At 64.7% G+C, this 24,366-nt stretch overlaps 1 protein-coding gene across 1 annotated transcript; it reads right to left on the bottom strand.

The window, feature by feature from the left end:
- Positions 1-451: 451 nt before the first annotated feature.
- MYBPC2 (myosin binding protein C2) lies at positions 452-24,057 on the bottom strand. Its single transcript, XM_036437644.2, has 27 exons — positions 23,934-24,057; positions 23,362-23,448; positions 22,113-22,261; positions 20,653-20,770; positions 19,174-19,219; positions 18,993-19,052; positions 18,251-18,450; positions 17,228-17,360; positions 16,211-16,335; positions 16,020-16,125; positions 13,961-14,133; positions 13,604-13,769; positions 12,411-12,517; positions 12,152-12,181; positions 11,490-11,629; positions 10,412-10,577; positions 10,222-10,326; positions 8,976-9,164; positions 7,616-7,750; positions 6,700-6,867; positions 6,459-6,547; positions 5,858-6,053; positions 5,525-5,664; positions 3,526-3,685; positions 3,242-3,378; positions 2,417-2,603; positions 452-563 (listed from the first exon to the last, which is right to left on the bottom strand). The coding sequence occupies exons 1-27, from the start codon at positions 24,049-24,051 to the stop codon at positions 553-555; spliced, it is 3,441 nt and encodes a 1,146-aa protein (XP_036293537.1). The 5' UTR covers positions 24,052-24,057; the 3' UTR covers positions 452-552.
- Between the last annotated feature and the right edge of the window lie 309 nt (positions 24,058-24,366).

The raw sequence follows: 24,366 nt of genomic DNA, 5'->3' as shown, positions 1-24,366 counted from the left end.
TAACGTGAATCAAGACGGGCCACTTCAGAGCCAACAACCGGGTCGTGAGCAGTTTGGCCAATTGCACGTGGGTGGCCGCCGGGTCCGAGCAGCCTTCCCAGCATGCTCAGCGGGGTTCCCACGCCCGTCCCCGCACCGCGCCCGGCTCCTTGGGGGCCACCCCTGGGACCCAGCGCCCCGTTTCCAGCCGGGCCTTGGGCTCCTCCCCGACTCCCGGGCGCCAGTCTAACGGGTCCGCCCCTGACGCTTCCGTGGTTGCCATAGCAACGTGGTGGCCCCACTAAAGTGGCGATTTCCTGGACGGCGGCCTCCGAGTGGTCTGTTTTATCGTGGGGTTACCTTAAGGCGGGGGGGGGGGGTACCGCTGACCTGGCTGTCGTGTCTCACCCCCACCCCCACCCCCGCCCCAGGGGCCAGCCCTGCCCAGGAGGAAGGCGGGGCTGCGGCGGCAAGAAGGACAGACAGACACGCGCGTCTCCAGACAAGATTGTTCTCCTCTCAGTGGTCGCCGTCGGGGGGCTCGGCTCAGGCTCAGATCCGGCGGCGGGGACGTCACTGAGGCACTGCGGGGACAGGGGGAGGGGTGGCTGCGGGGAGGGGCGCAGGACCCGGCTCCCCCGGCCCGCGCCCCGCCAGGCCCCTCCGCCTGCTGCACTCGCGTGGCCAGCAGGGGGCGCCGGCTCCCCGCCCTCCTCCCTGCAGGGTGCCGCCCCAAGGCCAGGCGCCGCCCCAAGGCCAGGCTGCCCGGGAGGCCTGCAGCTTGGAACCCCAAACTGGGAGCATCTGAGCAGAGATTTCTGGGCAGCGGCTGCATCAGGCTGACCCGGAACCCCGGAGTGGGGCTATTTCTGAGCTGATGGAACAGCTGGAAAAGGGGAGAGCGGACTGGAGGCTGACAGGGGAAGGCTGGGGGGACTTTGAGCCCCGTGTAGGGACCCTCCTGTCTGCTGTCTGGGGTCAGGGGCGGTCCCAGCTGGGGAGGGGCTTCTCCAGCAGCTCCCCCGCAGAGCCCAGCAGTGTGGGGCGACGAGGAAGCGGGTTCTGGGGGGACGGGATGGCACGTGCAGGGGCCCAGGGCCAGGAGGGAGCACGGCCAGTCTGTCCTACTGCCCACGGCTCCGTGTGGCCCGAACAGCGTGGAGGAAAACGGGGGCACATGAGGCCGGAGAGGGACGGCGGGGGGAGGGGAGGGGAGGGGTCAGATGCAGGACCATGACGCCAGGCTGAGGGGCGCCTGGCTGCTGGGGAGCCCCTGGAGGGCAGGGAGCCCCCGGACAGAGTGTCCTCTGGGCCCTGTGTGGGGTGGGCTGCAGAGAGACACGGAGGCGGGGAGCATTCAGAAGGAAAAGGAGCCCTAGCCGGTGCTGCCCAGTGGCTAGAGCGTTGGCCTGCAAACTGAAAGGTCCCAGGTTTGATTCTGGTCAAGGGCACGTGCCCGGGTTGTGGGCTCGATCCCCGGGGTGGGGGGGACTTGCAGGAGGCAGCCGATCCATGATTCTCTCTCGTCGTGGATGTTTCTATCTCTCTCTCTCTCCCTCCCTCTCTGAAATCAATAAAAAACATATTTTTTTTAAAAAAAAAAAGGAAGAGGAGCCCTAGCCAGTTTGGTTCAGTGGATAGAGCGTCGGCCTGCAGATTGAAGGGTCCCGGGTTCGATTCCCACCAAGGGCACATGTCCATGTTGTGGGCTTGACCGCCAGCAGGGGGCGTGCAGGAGGCAGCCGATCCATGATTCCCTCTCATGATGGATGTTTCTATCTCTCCCTCTCCCTTCCTCTCTGAATGAAATCAATTAAAAAATAACCACAAAAAAAGAAAGAAAGAAAGAAAGAAAGAGGGCCAGCAGCTGAAGCTGAGGCTGCAGGCTGAGGGGGGGGAGGGGGGACAGGCAGAGTGAGGTGGGGGGACAGCCTGGGGCAGGCTGTGCAGGAGGAAGGCGTGATCCTGGGCTCCCACGTTTGTTTCGAGGCCGTGTCCACACGCCTCCCACTGCAGGCCGCGGTGGTCACCTGCTCTGCTCCCCTCACTCGCTTCCTTCTTTTTTTTCTTTTAATATATTTTACTGATATTTTACAGCGAGGAAGAGAGAGGGATAGAGAGTTAGAAACGTCGATGAGAGAGAATCATCGATTAGCTGCCTCTTGCACACCCCCTTACCGGGGATGTGCCCGCAACCAAGGTACATGCCCTTGACCGGAATCGAACCCGGGACCTCTCAGTCCGCAGGCCGACGCTCTATCCACTGAGCCACACGGGTCTCGGCTCGCTTCCTTCTTGTCCTTTGACTCCCCTGGGACCTGGGACACCACCCAGGCCATGTCAGGCGCTCACACACACACACACACACACACACACACACCCGGGCGGCTCCCGAGGGTCTAACCCATAGCTCGGCAGCAGGCGGAGGGCCCCTCACCTCGGACCTCCAGCTTGCACTCGGCCAGCGCCTCCCCCAGCTCGTTGACGGCGAGGCAGGTGTAGGTGCCCCCGTCGAAGGGGGAGGGGCGCCGGATGTTCAGCGTCAGGATGCCCTGGTAGTTGGTCATCAGGTACTTGGGGTCCTCTCGGATCTCCATCTTGTTCTTCATCCAGACCACCTTCGGCTGCAGAGGGGCAGGAGGCGGGCAGCTCAGAGAGGGCGCCGGGCCGTGGGGGGGGACAGCCCTGGCGGGAGGAGGTCTGAGCCCCCCGTTGGCTGGGCCCCCCCCCTCATTACGGCCGCATGACCTTGGTCTCATCGCGCCCCTGACCCTCGGGCTCCTCCGCTGCAGAAGAGGAGCTCACTCCTGGGGGTCCCAAGGGCCCAGCAGGATTCATTTATTTTTACTTTTTTTATTATTATTTTAATACGAGAGGCCCATCGCATGAAGATTGGTGCAAGGATAGGCCTTCCTTCCCCTGGCTTTGCTCCGGCCTGGGAGTCTGCAAGTCTTTGCTCCCAGCCAAAGCACCGCTCCTGTAGCTCCCTCTGACCCCGCCTTTCCCCCCATAGCAGGCCACGGACGATGCACAAGAGCGTGTGCAGGGCCGTGTTCCAATAAAACTTTATTCAGAGAAGCTGGCGGCAGGTGGGTTTGAGCAGCCGGTTAAAGGGGAGCAAAGCCCATGAACGGAGAAGAGACAAGCCCCAGGGGCAGAGGGGCTGTGATGGGCGTGGGCGGGACTTCGTCTTGCTGACCCTTCCCCTCCAGGGTCACACACATATGCACACGCACACCCACACACACGCACACACACGCACCTTGGGGTGGCCTCTGACGGCGCAGTTGAGCGCAGCGGTGTACCCAGCCACCACCACGCGGTCCAGCAGCGGCGTCAGGAACTTGGGGGCCATCCGGAAGTCATGCTCCTTGTACTCGGGCGGCTTCCAGCTGATGCCTGCGGGGAGATGAGCCTGTGAGGCGACCGAGCCCCGCCGTCCCCAGCCGCCATCCGCGTGGGGCCTGGGGGCGCAGGGTGCAGCGGAGCCATGGCCACGGCTGCAGCCCGGAGGGGCTGGACCCAGGGGGAAGGGGGCGGCCTCACCCGTCTTGAGGATCCGGGCCGGGTCCTTGGAGACGCCGGGGGACTCGCTGAGCCCGCAGATGTTCTCGCTGTAAACCCGGAAGAAGTACTCGTTGCCCACGATGAGGTCGGACACCGTGCAGTGGGTCTGGCGGTTGTGTTCGTAGACGTTGAACCACTCCTGGGGGGAGGACCGGGAGGAGTGGGAAAGTCAGCCGAAACCGGTGTGGCTCGGGGACAGAGCCTCGGCCTGCGGACTGAAGGGTCCCGGGTTCGATTCCGGTCAAGGGCATGCACCTTGGTTGCGGGCACATCCCCAGTTGAGGGTGTGCAAGAGGCAGCTGATCGATGATTCTCTCTCATCGGTGTTCCTAACTCTCTATCCCTCTCCCTTCCTCTCAGTAAAAAATCAATACAATATATATATATTTTTTAAAAAGAGTGGAAAAGTCAGGGACACAAACCAGGAAAGGAAAGCACAGAGGTCTGAAGACGAACAACCCAAAGGCCCATCCGAGGATGGAGACGCGCCATCCCTCGGCCAGGAAGAGGCAGAAACACCGAAACCCAGAGGACACCAGGCTGAGGGACAGCGGCCGGGCACTAAGGGCCGCAGATGGTGCGATTCTATTGCTAGGCAACGTCCAGAAGAGGCACATCCGCAGACGCAGGGAGCAGAGTGGGGGTCGCCAGGGGATGGGCGAGGGAAAGGGGTGACTGTTTAGTGGATACGGGGTTTCCTTTCAGGTGTGAAATGCCTCGGGACTAGCCTGGCCGCCGTGGCTCTGGGGCTGGGCATCGACCTATGAACCAGGAGATCAGGGTTCGATTCCCGGTCAGGGCACACGCCCGGGGATGCAGGCTCGATCTCCGGGGTGGGGAGTGCAGGAGGCAGCTGATCAAGGATTCTCTCTCATCCTCTCTCTCTCTCTCTCTCTCTCTCTCTCTCTCTCTCTTCCTCTCTGAAATCAATAAAAATAAAAATTTTTAAATATATATTTTATTGATTTTTTTACAGAGAGGAAGAGAGAGGGATAGAGAGTTAGAAACATCGATGAGAGAAAAACATCGATCAGCTGCCTCCTGCACACCCCCTACTGGGGATGTGCCCGCAACCAAGGTACATGCCCCTGACCGGAATCGAACCCGGGACCTTTCATTCTGCAGGCTGCTCTATCCACTGAGCCAAACCAGTTTCAGCAATAAAAATAATTTTTTTAAAAACGTTCTGGGACTAGATAGAGGTGGCGGTTGCACACCACTGGGAATGTACTGAAAGCCACTTCAACATCAATGCTTAACACTGTTAGGTGAATTTTATCTCCATTTAAAAAAGATGCCCTGGCCGGTGTGCTCAGTGGTTAGGGATTGGCCCTCCCACCAAAGGGCCTTGGGTTTGATTCCCAGTCAAGGGCATGTACCTGGGTTGCAGGCTTAACCCCCTGCCCTGGTCAGAGTGCATGCGGGAGGCAACAGATGGATGTGTCTCTCACATGATGTTTTTCTTCTTCTCCTCTCTCTCTCTCTCTCATACCCTCTCTCCTTTCCTATCACTCTCTCTAAAAATCAATGGGGGCCTTAGTGGTTTGGCTCAGAGGATAGAGCGTCGGCCTGCAGACTCAGGGGACTCAGGGGTCCTGGGTTCGATTCCAGTCAAGGGCACATGCCCGGGTTGTGGGTTCAATCCCAGGGTGCAGGAGGGAGCCAATCAATAATCCCCTCTCATCATTGATGTTTCTCTCTTCCTCACTCTTCCTCTCTGAAATCAATAAAAATATATTTTTAAAAAAATAAAAAGCAAAAATCAATGGGGGAAAATATCCCTGGGTGAGGATTAACAAAAAAAAACAATTAAAACGCAAGAAAACCCATCATGCACCAAACCTCAGCCCCAACCTGTTCTCCCAAGCCCTCTGGGCCTCGGTTTCCCCAGCTGGAAAAGGTGGGGGGGACAGCACCTACTCCAATCCCTGGCAGCTTTCCCACCTGCCCCCCTCCCCGCCCGCCCGCCCGGCCTCACCATGGTCTTCCTGTCGGCTTTCTGGATGAAGTAGCCGGTGACCTCGCTGTTGCCGTCGTCCTTGGGGGGCTGCCACTCCACCAGCGCGTTGGTGCCCCACACCTCCTTCACCGCCACGTTCACGGGGGGCCCGGCCTTCTCTGCAGGGAGGCGGGTGCTCAGGCCAGCCCGGGCCCCGAGGGCCCCCCTCGCCCCCTCTCCCGGCCTGGCCTCCCGGGCTGCCCCCGCGCCAGGGTCCTCAGCTCCCACCTGGCTCCCCCCACCCCGCCCCCGCCCCGTCCGCCCCGCCCCGCCCCGCCCCGCCCCGCCCCGCCCGCCCCGCCCGGCCCGCACCCACGACCCGGATGCGGATGGTGGCCGTGTCCTTCATGTTCTCGATCTGCACGGTGAGCTCGTACTCCCCCGAGTCCGAGCGCGCCGCCTGCCGCACGAAGAACACGGTGTCCGTGTCGCTGGTGCGCACGTTCACGCGGGAGGCGTCCACGGGCGCCCCGCCCTTCGTCCACACCACCTGCGGCCGCGGCTTCCCCTGGGGGGAGGGGGGGCAGAGGTCGGCCGGGGCTCTCCTGTGGGAACTGGCCCGACCCCCGACCCTGACCCCTGACCCTGATCCCCAACCCTGACCCCTGACCCCCAACTCTGATTCCTGACTCTGACCTCTGACCCTGAGCCCTGACCCTGAGCCCGGCCCTGACCCCGACCCTGACCCCTGACCCTGACCCCGAACCTGAGCCCGGCCCTGAGCCCGGCCCTGACCCCTGATTCTGAGCCAGGCCCTGACCCCGGCCCTGAGCCCTGGCCCTGGTCCCCAGCCCTGACCCCTGACCCTGAGCCCCGGCCCTGACCCCGGCCCTGACCCCGGCCCTGAGCCCTGGCCCTGGTCCCCGGCCCTGACCCCTGACCCTGAGCCCCGGCCCTGACCCCGGCCGTGCACCTGGAAGGGGATGACGAGGTTGATGGGCTCCCCCACTTTGCGGATGAAGGTCTGGCGCAGGTGGCGGGGGAGCCGGATCTTGGGCTGCTCTGCGGACACAAACCAGGGGAGGTCAGCGCCGGGGCGTGGGGGGCCCTCGGGAGGGGGAGGGGAGACGGGCGATGAGGCTGTGGGGGGCCCTAGCGATGGCCTGGGGAGGGCCGGCCTGCAGGAGAGCGGGGTCGGGGTCAGGGGCGCTCACCCACGATCTCCCTGATGGTGACGGGCTGAGCCAGGCTGGCCGGCTCGCTGCGCCCCGCGATGTTGACGCCCACGACCCGGAAGATGATCCTGGCCCCCGTGGGCAGGTCCTTCACGGTGAAGCCGCAGCGCTCCACCGGCTCCGCGTTGGCCGGGATCCACTCCTCGGCTGGAGGGCGGGCGGAGCGGGGTCTGCCTTCCGACCTCGACCTCGTGGCCGGGCGGCTGGCCCCGCAGCCCCGCGCCCTCCCCGCCCGGCCCCCGCAGCCCCGCAGCCCCGCGCCCTCCCCACCCGGCCCCCGCAGCCCCGCAGCCCCACAGCCCCGGGCCCTCCCCGCCCCGCCCCGCAGCCCCGCAGCCCCGCGCCCTCCCCACCCGGCCCCCACAGCCCCGCAGCCCCGCGCCCTCCCCGCCCGGCCCCCGCAGCCCCGCGCCCTCCCTGCCCGGCCCCCGCAGCCCCGCAGCCCCGCGCCCTCCCCGCCCGGCCCCCGCAGCCCCGCAGCCCGCGCCCTCCCCGCCCTCCCCGCCTGGCCCCGCAGCCCCGCGCCCTCCCCACCCGGCCCCCCCCGCCCCGCCGCCCCACAGCCCCGGGCCCTCCCCGCCCCGCCCCCGCAGCCCCACAGCCCCGCGCCCTCCCCACCCGGCCCCCACAGCCCCGCAGCCCCGCGCCCTCCCCACCCGGCCCCCGCAGCCCCGCAGCCCCACAGCCCCGGGCCCTCCCCGCCCCGCCCCGCAGCCCCGCAGCCCCGCACCCTCCCCGCCCCGCCCCACAGCCCCGCACCCTCCCCGCCCCGCCCCGCAGCCCCGTGCCCTCCCCGCCCCGCCCCGATCGATCGGGCAGCGGTGGAGCCCTGAGGACCAGGCTGGACAGATGGGCCGGGACGCCCACGGGCCCGGAGCCGCCGCCGGGCACTCACAGTCCTCCAGGCAGTACTCCACCAGGTAGCCGTCGATGCCGCCCGCCCCGATCCGGTCGGGGGGCCTCCACTTGAGGGTGGTGGTGGTGTCCGTCACATCCTCCACCGTCAGGTGCCGGGGCTCACTGGTGGGCGCTGTCAGGGTCCAGGGAAAGGGGGGTGGGGGGAGGTGAGGGGCCAGGGGTCAGCAGGGAGGGTCAGGAGTCAGAGAGGGGGCCAGAGGATGCACATCAACCTATGAACCAGGAGGTCACGGTTTGATTCCAAGTCCAGGGCATGTGCCCAGGTTGGGGGGCGTGCAGGAGGCAGCCGATCAATGACTCTCTCTCTCTCTCTCTCTCTCACCATTGATGTCTCTCTCACTCGTGCTTCTCTCTCTCTCTCTCTCTCTCTCCTCTCTCTCTCCTCTCTCTCTCTCTCTCTCTCTCTCTCTCTCTCCCCCTTTCCTCTTCCTTCCTCTCTGAAATCAGGCAGGTGTCAGAGGCAGGCAGGGTCAGAGGCAGGCAGGGTGAGAGGCAGGAGGGTCGGAGGCAGGAGGGTCGGAGGCAGGAGGGTCGGAGGCAGGAGGGTCAGAGGCAGGAGGGTCGGAGGCAGGAGGGTCGGAGGCAGGAGGGTCAGAGGCAGGCAGGGGTGAGAGGCAGACAGGGTCAGAGGCAGGCAGGGTCAGAGGCAGGCAGGGTCAGAGGCAGGCAGGGTCGGAGGCAGGAGGGTCGGAGGCAGGAGGGTCGGAGGCAGGCAGGGGTGAGAGGCAGACAGGGTCAGAGGCAGGCAGGGTCAGAGGCAGGCAGGGTCGGAGGCAGGAGGGTCGGAGGCAGGAGGGTCGGAGGCAGGCAGGGGTGAGAGGCAGACAGGGTCAGAGGCAGACAGGGTCGGAGGCAGGAGGGTCGGAGGCAGACAGGGTCGGAGGCAGGAGGGTCGGAGGCAGGAGGGTCGGAGGCAGGCAGGGTCAGAGGCAGGAGGGTCAGAGGCAGGAGGGTCGGAGGCAGGAGGGTCGGAGGCAGGAGGGTCGGAGGCAGGAGGGTCGGAGGCAGGCAGGGTCGGAGGCAGGAGGGTCGGAGGCAGGAGGGTCGGAGGCAGGAGGGTCGGAGGCAGGAGGGTCGGAGGCAGGAGGGTCGGAGGCAGACAGGGTCGGAGGCAGACAGGGGTCGGAGGCAGGAGGGTCGGAGGCAGGAGGGTCGGAGGCAGGAGGGTCGGAGGCAGGAGGGTCGGAGGCAGGAGGGTCGGAGGCAGGAGGGTCAGAGGCAGACAGGGGTCAGAGGCAGGAGGGTCGGAGGCAGGAGGGTCGGAGGCAGACAGGGTCGGAGGCAGGAGGGTCGGAGGCAGGAGTGAGAGGCAGGCAGGGGCTCGGGGGGGACCTCACCGATGGGCATGAAGGGCTTGGAGTTGACGCTGGGCTGGGACACGCCGATGGCGTTGACGGCGAAGACCCGCATCTCGTAGAGGACGCCCTCGATCATCTTGGTGGCCTCGTAGGTCGTGTCCGTGAAGACCTCGAAGTTGAGCTTCATCCAGCGCTGGGAGCCCTTCTTCTTCCGCTCCAGGAGGTACCCTGCCCCCCAACAGCCCCGAGCAGAGAGTCGTGGGGGCCGGAGAGGCCGGGGCGGGGCCGCAGGCCAGCGGGGCAGGGAGGGCCCCTGAGGCCAGGACCAGCGGTCAGCGTTCACCGGTCCCGGGGCCACGGACCGATCAGGGTCACGGGCCATACATCAGGGGTCAGGGGTCACAGAAAATCCCAGGCTGCTGCTCGGACGGAGGATTCCGAGGTGGCTGGGGAGGAGAGGTACGCAGAGACCAAAGGGGTTGTGGGATGTCAAACTAGTCAGTTTGGCGCGATGGACAGAGCGTCGGCCTGCAGACTGAAGAGTCCCGGGTTCGACTCCAGTCAGGGGCAGGTGCCCCGGTTGCGGGATACATCCCCAGGGGGCAGCCGATCAACGATTCTCTCTCATGGTTGATGTTTCAGTCTCTCTCTCCCTCTCCCTGAAATCAATGGAAATATATATGTATTTTTTAAAAAGATGGAAACCAGCCGAAACCGGTTTGGCTCAATGGATAGAGCGTTGGCTTGGGGACTGAAGGGTCCCGGGTTCGATTCCGGTCAAGGGCATGTACCTTGGTTGCGGGCATATCCCCAGTAGGGGGTGTGCAAAAGGCAGCTGATTGATGACTCTCTCTCATCGATGTTTCTAACTCTCTATCTCTCTCCCTTCCTATCTGTACAAAATCAATAAAATATATATTTAAAAAAAAAAAAAAAAAAAAAAAGATGGAAACCAGCCCTGACCAGTGTGGCTCAGTGGATAGAGCGTCGGCCTTCAGACTCAAGGGTCCAAGGTTCGATTCCAGTCAAGGGCATGTACCTTGGTTGCGGGCACATCCCCAGCAGGGAGTGTGCAGGAGGCAGCTGATGGATGTTTCTCTCCGATGTTTCTGATTCTCTATCCCTCTCAAATCAATAAAATATATTAAAAAAATAAAATAAAAATGGAAACCAGGTGTCGGGGGAGTGGGGGTCCTTGAGGGTGCTACGGACTCTGGGAGGTCAAAGAGAAGCCGGGGGACCCGGAGGTCGGAGGTCGGAGGTCGGAGGTCATGCAGGCACTCACCGGTGACTGGCTGCCCGCCGTCGTACTTGGGCGGCTCCCAGACCAGGATGGCCCAATCCTCTCCCACGGAGGTGACCCGCACAGCCTCCGGGGGGTCGGGGACGTCTGGGGGGGAGAGGAGAGGCAGGGGGCTCCCCACGGCCTCAGGGAGCCACCCCCAAACGCAGCCCCCTCGGCTCCCGCCGCTCACCCACAACCCGCACGAAGATGGAGGCCACGTCCTCGCCGGACGGGTTGGTGACCTTGATGGTGTAGCGGCCCTCGTCCGCCCGCTCCGCACTCTCGATCACCAGGCTGCTGCGCTCCAGCTCCACACGCTCCTCGATGCGCATCCTGCCCTCCTTGGCCGTGAACACCTGGGCACACGCCACGGCCATGGGCGCCCTCCCGGGCCAGACCAGCCTCTGCCCTCCCCTCAGACCCCCGCCGCCCTCCCTTAGATGGATGGGTGGATGAGTGGATGGGGGAATGGGTGGGTGGGTGGATGGCTGGATGGGTGGCTGGGTAGGTGGATGGGTGGGTGGATGGATGGATGGGTGGATAGATGGATGGGTGGATAGATGGATGGATGGGTGAATGGGTGGGTGGGTGGATGGGTGGGTGGGTGGATGGATGGATGGATGGATGGGTGGGTGGGTGGGTGGGTGGATGGGTGGGTGGATGGGTGGCTGGGTAGGTGGATGGGTGGATGGGTGGGTGGATGGATGGGTGGCTGGGTAGGTGGATGGGTGGATGGGTGGGTGGATGGGTGGATGGGTGGGTGGATGGATGGGTGGGTGGATGGGTGGATGGGTGGGTGGATGGATGGGTGGATGGGTGGGTGGATGGGTGGATGGGTGGGTGGATGGGTGGGTGGATGGATGGATGGGTGGATAGATGGATGGATGGGTGGATTAGTGAATGGGTGGATGGGTGGATGATGGGTGGATGAGTGGATGGGTAGATGGATGGATGGCTGGTTGAATGAGTGGATGGGTGGACGGGTGGACGGGTGAATTAATCAATTAACTGATGAGTGGGGGGAAGACAGCTGGATGGAGAATGATGAATGGAGAGATGGATGGATGGACGGAGCACCCACCATGTGCGGGGACAGTCCCCTGTGATGGACAAACTGAATCTCCAGTCTTCAAAGGCACCCTCTGAAGAAGGAATCACAGCCCTCGTCTTACAACGCAGTGGAGCTCAGAGAGGCCGGCTGCTCGCCTGAAGCGGCCGGGCAGAGCCAGGCGGGACAGGCGGTCAGTGCGCGGGGGACGCGCCCTCACCTCGTCCCCCTTCATCCAGGTGGCGACGGGGCGGGGCTCCCCTGAGATGGCCACGTCCAGCCTCAGCTTGTTTCCGGCCACAACCACGATGGAGTTGTCGGAAGTCTTCCCCGAGCAGTCCAGGTGGATCTTCGGGGGCTCTGGGGGCAGAGGCGGGTTCCGGGGACTTGGGAGGCGGCAGCTGGGCTGTCCCAGAGCCCTCCAGAGGGTCCGGAGAAGCTGGGTTCCCCCAGCCAGAGACTCAGGGTCCAGGCTCTGGCCCTCCTCCCTCAGACCCAGGCCCCCAGCCCCTCCTCCCTCAGACCCAGGGGTCCAGGCCCCCAGCCCCTCCTCCCTCAGACCCAGGGGTCCAGGCTCCCAGCCCCTCCTCCCTCAGACCCAGGCCCCAGCCCCTCCTCCCTCAGATCCAGGCCCCCAGCCCCTCCTCCCTCAGACCCAGGGGTCCAGGCCCCCAGCCCCTCCTCCCTCAGACCCAGGGGTCCAGGCTCCCAGCCCCTCCTCCCTCAGACCCAGGCCCCAGCCCCTCCTCCCTCAGACCCAGGCCCCAGCCCCTCCTCCCTCAGACCCAGGCCCCCAGCCCCTCCTCCCTCAGACCCAGTGGTCCAGCCCTTCCTCCCTCGGACCCAGGAGGCCGGCCCGCTATGAAGCCACAGGGTGCCTACCTTGCTTGGGGACGTACTCCACCTTGATTTCTGGGGAGCACAGGAGAGGGGCGGTTAGGTCTACATCCCCGGGGCCCGGTCCCACCTTCACACCCAGAGGCAGGGGGAGGGTCTGGGGGCACCGGGCACCGGGGCCTGGGGTGTGCTCAGGAGCGTGGCTGTCCCACGCATGGGTCCCCACGAGTGCCCCCCTCGGGCTCTGAGGGACGCTGGCTCCCGAGGGGGCGCGGGGCCCCGGGGAGAGCAGAGGGCCCCTCACCCAGGAAGTTGAGCTTGGCAGAGAGGGACAGGGCGTAGCCATCGGGCACGAAGGTGTAGTCGCCCTCGTCCTCCGGGCGGACGTCATTGATCACCAGCTTGTGAATCCTGAGGGGGGGCGCAGGGCAGAGGTCAAACCAGGTCACCCCGGGACCCCCACCGAGAAGCAGCCTCCTCCACGCAGTTTACCTGCTCACACCCACCCCTTTCCTTTTCGGTACAATTTTTTAATTGACTTTTATTTTTTTATTTTTTAATATATATATATATTTTTTTTTTAAATATATATATAATTGATTTTTTGCAGAGAGGAAGAGAGAGGAACAGAGAGCCAGAAACATCGATGAGAGGGAAACATCCACCAGCTGCCTCCTGCACCCCCCCCCCCCCACTGAGGATGAGCCCGCAACAGGATTCCAGTCAAGGGCACATGTCTGGGTGGCTGGCTCGGTCCTCAGTGAGGGGAGGGCCAGTGTGTGCAAGAGGCAGCCAATCCATGATTCTCTCTCACCGTTGATATTCCTCTCTCTCCTTCTCCCTTCCTCTCTGAAATCAATAAAAATGTATTTAAAAAAAAATACAGCAGCCATAACCAGTGTGGCTCAGTGGATAGAGCGTCGGTCTGGGACTGAAGGGTCCCGGGTTCGATTCCGGTCAAGGGCATGTACCTTGGTTTTGGGCACATCCCCAGTAGAGGGGGTGTGCAGGAGGCAGCTGATCAATGATTCTCTCTCGTCGATGTTTCTAACTCTCTATCCCTCTCTCTTCCTCTCTGTAACAAATCAATAAAAAAAAATTAATAAGTGAAAATAAATAAATAAAGGAATACGGAGGAAGCAACATGGGGACAGTTCCCAGCCCAGGCCACACCGTCACGTTCCTTTGCACGCCCTCGAACCCGTTTCTACCGCGTGACGATGCCAGGACCAGCCCTACTAGCAGACGAGGCATCACCAGGACCAGAGCAGACACAGCCCAGCACCTCCAGGTCCCCACAGAGCACAGGAGGGTGAGCAGAGCGGACACTCAGCTGACCACACAAGCACCAGGAAAGCCAGCCGCCCATCGACCCACAGACCCGATTCAATAAGTCCTTGTTCTTTGGAACCGCTCAGTCCGGGGATGGTCGTTACGCGGCTAGAGCTGGCTGATGCACACGCTCCCTCCCCCCAGCCGCCCCCGTCTCCTCCGCACCTCCCCGTGTGGGTCATGATGATCCTCTTGCTGGGCCGCACCTCGACCCCGTTCTTGAACCACTTGCCCGTCACCTTGTCGTCAGACACCTCGCACTTGAACACGGCCTGATCGGAGGCCTTCACGGTCAGGTCCGCGATGTCCTGCAGGACCTCCAGCTGTTTCACTGGGCGGGGGGAGAAGGAGACGGGGGTGTCACACCTCCCGTCCGCCCATGGCACCGAGGAGGCAGCCGCCCGGAAACCACCAGCTTTTGGTGCGGGAACAGCAGGCAGTGTGAGGCAAAGGGAGGCATCCAGGGCAATCCCAAAGCAGCACGTCCCACGGGCCCCGCCCCCCGCCTCCCCCACCCCGTACCTTCCACAATGAGGTCAGCCTCGCACTGGCCGCCGTTGGTCATGACCTTGAACCGGCCGGCGTCTTCCAGGGTCACCTCGGAGAAGATGAGGATGTGGCGCTTGCCGTCCTTCTTGAAGCGGTAGCGCGCCTTGTAGGAGTCCTCCTTGGTCATCTCCACGCCGTCCCTCATCCTGGCGGGGGGCGGGGGGGGTCAGAGGGTGAGCCGCGGGCCGGGGCGACCGTCCTGGGGTCAGGGGCCCAGGGGAGGTCCCAGGAGAGAGATAAAGGATGGCCACCGGGGAGGGTCACGAGGAGGTGCCTACGCCAGTCATAGGTCAGGGGTCGCACAAAGAGGTCATGAGGAGAGGAGGGAGCACCGAGGGAGTCCTGAGGTCACAGAGAAATGCCCAGCAGTGTGGCCTCTGTAAATGGCACTGCCCTTGCCTGGGACACCCCTTCCTTCCACTTCTACCTCCTCATCACTCAACTCTCAGCTCAACCGTCACCTCCTCCAGGAAGCCTTCCCTGACTTCCTGAGTGCCTTCTTCCTATTTATTTTTTTAATATTTTTTTATTTTTTTTTTACAGAGAGGAAGAGAGAGGGATAAAGCGTTAGAAACGTCGATGAGAGAGAAATATCGATCGGCTGCCTCCTGCACACCCCCCACTGGGGATGTGCCCGCAACCAAGGTACAGGCCCTTGACGGGAATTGAACCTGGGACCTTTCAGTCCGCAGACCGACGCTCTCTCCACTGGGCCAAACCGGTTTCGGCGTCTTCTGCCTATTAAAAAGTGGTTACAGCCCTAGCCGGTGTGGCTCAGTGGACAGAGCGTCGGCCTGAGGACTGAAGGGTTCCGGGTTCGGTTTCGGTCAGGGGCATGCGCCTGGGTTGTGGACTCAGGCCCCAGTGAGGGGTTCGCGCAGGAGGCAGCCAATCAACGGTTTCCTCTCATCGCGATGTTTCTCTCTCCCTCTCTGAAATGAAAAGTAAAATATTTAAAAGGAAAAAGGTGGCTGGGTGGCTCCATGGGCTGGTGCATCATCCAGTACACACAGAATACAAAGTCGCCGGTTGGATTCCCGGTCAGGACACATTCCTAGGCTGCAGGTTCGAATCCCCTGTCAGGGCTCATACAGTAGGTAACTGATTGCTGTCTCTCTCTCTCTCCCCCACCCCTTCCTCTCTCTCTAAAATCAATTAAAATAACAACATATCCTTAGGTGAGGATTTTTTTTTTTTTAAGTGGTTACAGCGCCCTAACCGGTTTCACTCAGTGGACAGAGCGTCGGCCTGCAGACTCAAGGGTCCTGGTTCGATTCCGGTCAAGGGCATGTACCTTGGTTGCAGGCACATCCCCAGTGGGAGGTGTGCAGGAGGCAGCTGATCGATGTTTCTCTCTCATCGATGTTTCTAACTCTCTATCCTTCTCTCCTCCTCTCTGTAAAAAATCAATAAAATATACACATATATTTTTAAAAAGTGGTTACAGCATCAGTTACGGCTCCTCTGAAACACTTGTCAAAACAGAACTTCTGTCTTTATTCGTGTGATGACTTGATTAAGGCCTGTCTCCGTCTCTCACACCCACGGACTCCAGAAATGTACCGGATTACAAACTGCACCAGGGCAGGTACCCGGGTGACACAGTATCTTTCCATTTATCTCAACACACAGTAGGTCTCTGTGTGCCCAACACACAGTAGGCGCTTACTAAGCATCTGTCAGACGGATGAACAGATGTGGGGACGCATGAATGGAGGGGTAGGTGCGTGAGTGGGTGGGTGGGTGGGTGGGTGGATGGATAACTAGATGAGTGGACGGGGGAGGGGGGATGTGGAGATGAATAGGTAAGCCAGAGGATGGATGGGTGATTGGTCAAACGGATGGATAAGTGATTTATGAATCTGAAATAGCAGGGGTCAGGAACAGGGATGGCATAGGTAGAAGTCAGCTGTTCTAGAATTTCTAGACGGTGAAGGTCAGAGTTCAGAGAGAGCGGCTGAGGCCTCGGGGGGACTCCGGGGTACAGGCCCAGGGTCGTGGGGGTGGGGAGGGGGGGTCAAGGGTCACGTACCACATGACCTGGGCGCCTTCCTCGGACACCTCCACGGACATTTCCACCCGGTCGCCCACAAACACCTGCTGGTCCTCCAGGGGCGTCACGATCAGCACTGGGGGTTCTGAGGGCACAGGAGGGGGGAGGACGGGAGGTCAGGGAGACCCCGGACGCCCTCTGGTCCCGCCCCCGGCCCAGCCCGGCCGCACCTCTGACGAACAGCTCGGTGAAACACTTCTCGTCGCCCACGGCGACCTCGTACGCTGCGTCGTCCGCCAGCGTGCACTTGTTGATGGTGAGGATCCGCTTCTTGCCCACGTTCTCGAACACGTACCTGGCGAGCAGCCTCGCTCAGCCCGGGCCCAGAGCCGCCCGCGGGTCCCAGGCCGGCACCCCGCTCAGGGACACACGGTGGGGGAGGCGGGCACTGTCCAGCTTCTGCTTTTCCTTTCCTTTTTTTTTTTTTTTTTTTCTTTTCCTTAGCATATTTTATTGGCCGAAACCGGTTTGGCTCAGTGGATAGAGCGTCGGTCTGCAGACTGAAAGGTCCCGGGTTCGATTCCGGTCAAGGGCATGTACCTTGGTTGTGGGCACATCCCCAGTAGGGGGGTGTGCAGGAGGCAGCTGATGGATGTTTCTCTTTCATAGATGTTTCTAGCTCTCCTCTCTGTAAAAAATCAATGAAATATATTAAAAGAAAGGAAGAAAGGAAGGAAGGAAGGAAGGAAGGAAGGAAGGAAGGAAGGAAGGAAGGAAGAGAGAGAGAGAGAGAGAAAGAAAGAAAGGAAGGAAGGAAGGAAGGAAGGAAGGAAGGAAGGAAGGAAGGAAGATCGATGAGAGAGAAACATCCATCAGCTGCCTCCTGCACACCTCCTACTGGGGATGTGCCTGCAATCACGGTACATGCCCTTGACTGGAATCGAACCTGGGACCCTTCAGTCCGCAGGCCCACTCTCTATCCATTGAGCCACACCGGTCAGGGCCTGACTGGCGTCATTCCTGTTGCTGTTGTTCTTGCCATTTGCACGATCGAATGTGCACTGCACAGCGCACTGGCCATTGGGGTTCTTCTCAACGGGATCCTGGCCTCAGTGCTTGTGTCTGCTCCTGAGGTCCTTGTACGTTTCACTTGGGGGGTGGGAGGGGGTGCCCTTTCCGGGTTCCGAGGGGCCAGCCTGTTTCGGGGGGTTCTCTCCGGGCCCCAGACCCCCGCCACGCGCACATACTTGCTGCCCGGCTTGATCTCCTGGCCGTTCTTGAACCACTTGAGGGGCAGATCGGGGTCGCTGATCTCCACCACCAGCTTGACCTTCTGGCCCCGGTCCACCTGGTAGGCAGGGTCCAGCTTCTTGGTGAAGGCTGCCGGCGGGGGACGCAGGGCGGGTGAGCTGGGAGGTCCTCCCCGCCCTGGCCGTCCCAGCACTGCCGCGTCTCCCTCCCGGACTCTCAGCTCTCCGAGGTCACAAAAAGGTCACGGTCACGAGCTCGGAGGTCCCTGAGAACAGGACTCTCTCCCACGTTTCAGATCGGGGCCCCCAAAGGATGGGTCCAGGCTCCCCACATCGGATGCTACAGTTTTTTTTTTTTTCGTTTTCTTTTTAATATTTATTTTTATTGATTTCAGAGAGGAAGGGAGAGGGAGAGAGAGAGAGAAACATCAACGATGGGAGAGAATCATTGATTGGCCGCTTCCTACACGCCCCCTACCGGAGATCAAGCTCGAAACCTAGGCATGTGCCCTTGGCTGGAATCGAACCTGGGACCCTTCAGTCCGCAGGCCGACGCTCTATCCACTGAGCCAAACCAGCAAGGGCAGTGGTTGGCAAACTCATTAGTCACCAGAGTCAAATATCAACAGGACAACCATTGCAATTTCCTTCGGAGAGCCAAATTTTTTAGACTTAAACTTCTTCTAACGCCACTTCTTCGAAATAGACTCTTCCTGGCTGTGGTATTTCTTTTTTTAATATATTTTCTTAATTTTTTACAGAGAGGAAGAGTTAGAAGCAATGATGAGAGAGAACCATCGATCAGTTGCCTCCTGCACATACCCCACTGGGGATGTGCCCGCAACCAAGGTACATGCCCTTGACCGGAATCGAACCCGGGACCCTTCAGTCTGCAGACCGACGCTCTATCCACTGAGCCAAAGAGCCGCCTGTGGCTTATGAGCGCGGTTTGCCGACCACGGAGCTAGGGCGACGCTGCGGCTCTCAGGGGCGCCCCCCCCCCACCAGGCCAGCACTGACCTTCGCTCTTCTTGACCTCGACCTTGGCCTTCTTGAGCCGCTTGAGCATGCCGCGCAGGTCGGTGATGCCGTACTGGAAGGCGATCTTCTCGTACTCGCTCTTCTTCGCCCCCTTCAGGAGCTCCCAGATCTCGGGCGGGATGCCCAGGTCGTCATCGTCCTTCTTCTTCTTCTTCTCCTTCTCCTGCTCCACCACCTCCCTGAGGGCGGGAGAGGGGCGGCCCCGGGTCTCCCTCCGCCTCCGGTCTCCCTCCGCCTCCCGCCCGCTTCCTGTGTGCCCGCCCCTCTCGGCGCTGGGCCCGTTATCCTTTCTCCTCCCCTCCTGGACCTCGCCCCGCCGCCCCCCTGTTCTCCCGGCCTCCACCCCGCCTCTCCCCTGCAGCCTGCCCCCCACTGGCCCCAGAGGGACGGCCCTGGCCCCCCATCGGATGCCACCCCTTCCCTGTTGAGTGGCTCAGGGGAATGGCAGACAGACAGAAGGGCGGGCAGGGAGACGGTGGGTGGCAGACGGACAGGAGGGTAGACGGACGGATGGGCTAAGGGCAGGCAGGTGGGTCCGTGGGTTAGTCCTCGGGTGAACCGGGAGCCGGCTGGGCGGGCGGGTGAGACCGGGAGGAGGTGGGCGGGCAGGCGGCGGGAGGATGGAGGGGTGGAGGGGCGGGCGGGGAGTCCATGGGTGGCCTCGCCCACCGCCTCCCCTGCTGGGCCCTCCCCCTCCGTCTTCTCTCTCTGGGGGCCTCACCTCTTCTTCAGCAGCCCGCTGAAGTCCAGCTCGCCCGCGTCCTCCGACTTCCCTTCACCCCTGCGGCCGGGGAGAGGGGGTGTGAGCTCCCTGAAGCCCCCCCAGACGCAGCGGGTCCCCACTCCTTGCCGCCCCCCATCCTCCTTCTCCCAAGGGGAAGCCCGGGGCCCGGGTCGCTTACGTGCGCTTGAATTCTTCCAGAACCGGCCCCGAGGAGTCCTGAGTGGCTGGGGAGAGGCAGAGGGGAGAGAGGGGCAGCTGGGGGCACGTCCTGACCACAGGCCAAGAGCAGCCCTGGCCCCTGCCGCCCCCTCCAGCCCCTCCAGCCCCCATCCACCCCCTCCAGCCCCTCCAGCCCCCCTCCACCCCCTCCACCCCCTCCACCCCCTCCAGCCCCCTCCAGCCCCCTCCACCCCCTGCACCCCCTCCAGCCCCTCCAGCCCCCCTCCACCCCCTCCGGCCCCTCCAGCCCCCATGCACCCCCTCCAGCCCCTCCAGCCCCCCTCCACCCCCCTCCAGCCCCTTCAGCCCCCCTCCACCCCCTCCAGCCCCTCCAGCCCCCCTGCCCCCCTCCACCCCCTCCGGCCCCTCCAGCCCCCCTCCACCCCCTCCGGCCCCTCCAGCCCCCCTCCACCCCCTCCACCCCCTCCAGCCCCTCCAGCCCCCCTCCACCCCCTCCAGGCCCCCTCCGGCCCCTCCAGCCCCTCCACCCCCTCCGGCCCCTCCAGCCCCCCTCCAGCCCCTCCAGGCCCCCTCCACCCCCTCCAGCCCCTCCAGCCCCCCTCCAGCCCCTCCAGCCCCTCCAGCCCCCCTCCGCCCCCTCCGGCCCCTCCAGCCCCCCTCCACCCCCTCCAGCCCCTCCAGCCCCCTCCACCCCCTCCAGCCCCTCCAGCCCCCCTCCACCCCCTCCGGCCCCTCCAGCCCCCCTCCACCCCCTCCGGCCCCTCCAGCACCTCCAGCCCCTCCAGCCCCTCCAGCCCTCCAGCCCCCCTCCACCCCCTCCGGCCCCTCCAGCCCCTCCAGCCCCTCCAGCCCCCCTCCACCCCCTCCACCCCCTCCACCCCCTCCAGCCCCTCCAGCCCCCTCCAGCCCCTCCAGCCCCTCCAGCCCCCCTCCACCCCCTCCGGCCCCTCCAGCCCCCCTCCACCCCCTCCGGCCCCTCCAGCCCCCCTCCACCCCCTCCGGCCTCTGGTCCCACCTCTTGGACCAGCGCACCCTCTGCTCCTAGGCTCCTCCCCCTGGCTGCCACGCACCCCCCCTCTGGGCAGCCTATACCCCCTCACACCTGGGCCTGCACCCCCTTCCCTGTGCCCTCCAGATTTCAGCACCCCATCTTCCTGGGCTATAGACACCCCCCCCCAGCCTGTGCACCCTCAGGGCTCCATGCACACGCCCCCAGGTCTGTGGAGCCGCCCCTGTTCCTGCACACCCTCCCCCTGCACCCCCTCCACCCCGCCCCGCACAGGCCCTCCCGCCCCTTCTCCAGCTCCTGCAATGGCTTCACCTGCCTCCGAGCCTCCAGCCTCCGCCAGCGCCGCCCACCACCCGCACCCCCCCTCCCCCTCTGGGCACGCAGCCTGCCCCCCAGTGTGGAACACCCCGGCCCTGGGCCTGGTCCCCCACCCCCGGCCCCAGACCCTCGCCCCACCCGCCAGCGCACCCTCCACGTCGATGTTGAAGCTGCAGCTGTCGCAGAAGTCCTTGGCTTTGACCTCCAGGCGGTAGTCGCCGCGGTCCCCCAGCACCACCTTCCCGATGTGCAGCTCCACCTCGTACACCTGGGGCGAGGCCAGGGGTGGGTGCACGGCCCCTTCCCAGAGCCCCCCCTCAGCTCTCCCTGCAAGCCCGCCCCCCCATTCACAGCTCTCCCCCCCACACCCCTCTCCCCCACCCTCTCCCCCCAAGCCCGCCCCCTCACCCACAGCTCTCCTCCCCCCCACACCCTCTCCCCCACCCTCTCCCCCAAGCCCGCCCCCCACCCACAGCTCTCCCCCCCCACAACCCTCTCCCCCACCTCTCTCCCCCAAGCCCGCCCCCCCACCCACAGCTCTCCCCCCACACCCTCTCCCCCCCCCTCCCCCCCCAAGCCCGCCCCCCCCATCCACAGCTCTCTCCCCCACACCTCTCCTCCCCCTCTCCCCCCAAGCCCGCCCCCCCATCCACAGCTCTCCCCCCCACACCCTCTCCTCCACCCTCTCCCCCCAAGCCCGCCCCCCCACCCACAGCTCTCTCCCCCACACCCTCTCCCCCACCCTCTCCCCCCAAGCCCACCCCCCCACCCACAGCTCTCTCCCCCACACCCTCTCCCCCACCCTCTCCCCCCCACCCACAGCTCTCTCCCCCACACCCTCTCCTCCACCCTCTCCCCCCACCCACAGCTCTCCCCACCTCTACCCCCTCCCACCCACTGCTCTCTCTCCCCCAGCCCTCCCCCACCCACAGCTCTCCCCCCACAGTCCCCACCCACTGCTCTCCCCCACCCCATCGCTGTCACCCCCCTCCCCACCGCTGTCACCCCCTCCCCACCGCTGTCACCCCCTTTCCACCACTGTCACCCTCTCCCCATCACTCTCTCCCCCTCCCCACCGCTGTCACCCCCTCCCCACCGCTGTCACCCCCTCCCCACCGCTGTCACCCCCTCCCCACTGCTGTCACCCCCTCTCCACCACTCTCTCCCCCTCCCCACCACTCTCTCCCCCTAGGCCTGACAGTCTTGACCCTGAGCCCATGCCCCTGACCCCGGACACTTTTCGGGGAATGCAGACACGGTGCCCAAGTGCCTGGACCCCAACGGCCTCCCCTCCTGCAGACACAACCTCTACCAGGCGGCCCCAGCACCCTCCATCCCGGGCACCGGGCCCATGGCCACACCCGAGTGCTCACAGGCCACAGAGCAGCAGGGCCTGCTGGGCTCCAGCCCCCCCCCCCCCGCCCCCGCCCCCCCCCCCCGCCCCCGCCCCCGGCCCCCGCCCCCGGCCCCCGGCCTCCCGGCCTCCCGGCCCCCGCCCCCGCCCCCGGCCCCCGGCCCCCGGCCCCCGCCCCCGGCCCCCGGCCCCCGCCCCCGCCCCCCGCCCCCGGCCCCCGCCCCGGCCCCCACCCCCCGCCCCGGCCGGCACTCACGTTGTTGGCGGAGTCGTGGGTCTCCTTGAAGGAGAAGCGCGCGCCGCTCTTGATGCCCAGCTCCAGCCACTTCCCCTTGAACCACTTGATGGAGGGTTTGCCCGGCAGCTCCTTCCCGTTCACCGTGGCCGCGACCACCACGTCCTTCCCTGGGGGGGGGGGGGGGCCGTCAGGCCGGGGCCACACTCTATGGTGAGAACTGGAGGCTGGGAGCCCTGTCCCCTCCTCCCTCAGACCCAGGCCCCAGCCCTCCTCCCTCAGACCCAGGGATCCAGGCCCCCAGCCCCTCCTCCCTCAGACCCAGGGGTCCAGGCCCCCAGCCCTCCTCCCTCAGACCCAGGGGTCCAGGCCCCCAGCCCCTCCTCCCTCAGACCCAGGAGTCCAGGCCCCCAGCCCTCCTCCCTCAGACCCAGGGATCCAGGCCCCCAGCCCTCCTCCCTCAGACCCAGGGATCCAGGCCCCCAGCCCTCCTCCCTCAGACCCAGGGGTCCAGGCCCCCAGCCCCTCCTCCCTCAGACCCAGGGGTCCAGCCCCCCAGCCCCTCCTCCCTCAGACCCAGGGGTCCAGCCCCCCAGCCCCTCCTCCCTCAGTCCCAGGAGTCCAGGCCCCCAGCCCCTCCTCCCTCAGACCCAGGGGTCCAGGCCCCCAGCCCCTCCTCCCTCAGACCCAGGGGTCCAGCCCCTCCTCCCTCAGACCCAGGAGTCCAGGCCCCCAGCCCCTCCTCCCTCAGACCCAGGGTCCAGGCCCCCAGCCCTCCTCCCTCAGACCCAGGAGTCCAGGCCCCCAGCCCCTCCTCCCTCAGACCCAGGGGTCCAGGCCCCCAGCCCCTCCTCCCTCAGACCCAGGGGTCCAGCCCCTCCTCCCTCAGTCCCAGGAGTCCAGGCCCCCAGCCCCTCCTCCCTCAGACCCAGGCCCCCAGCCCCTCCTCCCTCAGACCCAGGGTCCAGGCCCCCAGCCCCTCCTCCCTCAGACCCAGGCCCCCAGCCCCTCCTCCCTCAGTCCCAGGAGTCCAGGCCCCCAGCCCCTCCTCCCTCAGTCCCAGGAGTCCAGGCCCCCAGCCCCTCCTCCCTCAGACCCAGGCCCCAGCCCCTCCTCCCTCAGATCCAGGGGTCCAGGCCCCCAGCCCCTCCTCCCTCAGATCCAGGGGTCCAGGCCCCCAGCCCCTCCTCCCTCAGACCCAGGCCCCAGCCCTCCTCCCTCAGACCCAGGGGTCCAGGCCCCCAGCCCCTCCGCCCCCAGGCCCCCTCACCATTCTCCACAGACACAGACTCCGGCTTCTTCAGGAAAACCCCGGGAGGCTCTGGGGCCGTGGGGGACTGCTCCGCAGACGGGGCCTCTGGGGGGAGACAGGGCGGGGGCTGAGGCCGCAGGGCGGGCAGCAGCCCCTTTGGGGGCGGACGGGGCTTAGAGCCGGGAGGGACCCTCCCCACAGAAGCCAAAGGCCCTGGTGTGACGTGGCCCCAGGCAGCTGTGTGACCTCGGCCAGGCCGGCCTCACCCCTCCAGCCTCAGTTTCCCCATCTGCGGACGGGAGGGTGGACCGCATGGGCCCGAGTGGGACTTTGCAACGGGAGAGGCGCCAAGATGGACGGGAGTGCGAGCGGGCAGGGCTCCGTGAGGAATCAGCCGGGTGTTGGGGGGCGGGTGCTTGAGGGCCAGGCGGGGGCCTGGGCTCTGTCCCTGGGCACTGGGGAGCCATGGAAGGCTGGGGAGGGGCGGTCAGCTCTGGGAGCACCGTGGGGAGGACGGAGAGAGTGCAGAGGGGCCAGGAGAGCTGGGGGAGGAGTCCGGGCTCTGCTGAGCCCGCGGGACACCCTCTCACCTTTGGGAGACTCTGGGGGGGCCTCCGCTGGGGGGGCCTCCGCTGGGGGGGCCTCCTTTGGAGCGGATTCCTCAGGAGCAGGTTTGGCCTCATCTTTGGCTGTGAGGTAGGTGTTCATACTGAGCACAAGCTCAGCCCCTCCTCCCTCAGACCCAGGGGTCCAGGCCCCCAGCCCTCCTCCCTCAGACCCAGGAGTCCAGGCCCCCAGCCCCTCCTCCCTCAGACCCAGGAGCCCAGCCCCTCCTCCCTCAGACCCAGGGGTCCAGGCCCCCAGCCCTCCTCCCTCAGACCCAGGGGTCCAGGCCCCCAGCCCCTCCTCCCTCAGACCCAGGGGTCCAGGCCCCCAGCCCCTCCTCCCTCAGACCCAGGGGTCCAGGCCCCCAGCCCTCCTCCCTCAGACCCAGGGGTCCAGGCCCCCAGCCCCTCCTCCCTC

This window comes from Pipistrellus kuhlii, unplaced genomic scaffold (assembly GCF_014108245.1).
Source record: "Pipistrellus kuhlii isolate mPipKuh1 unplaced genomic scaffold, mPipKuh1.p scaffold_m20_p_147, whole genome shotgun sequence".
In the NCBI taxonomy this organism is placed as follows: Eukaryota; Metazoa; Chordata; class Mammalia; order Chiroptera; family Vespertilionidae; genus Pipistrellus; species Pipistrellus kuhlii.
Note: the sequence above shows the minus strand (reverse complement) of the source record. Positions and strands in the feature narration are given on the sequence as shown.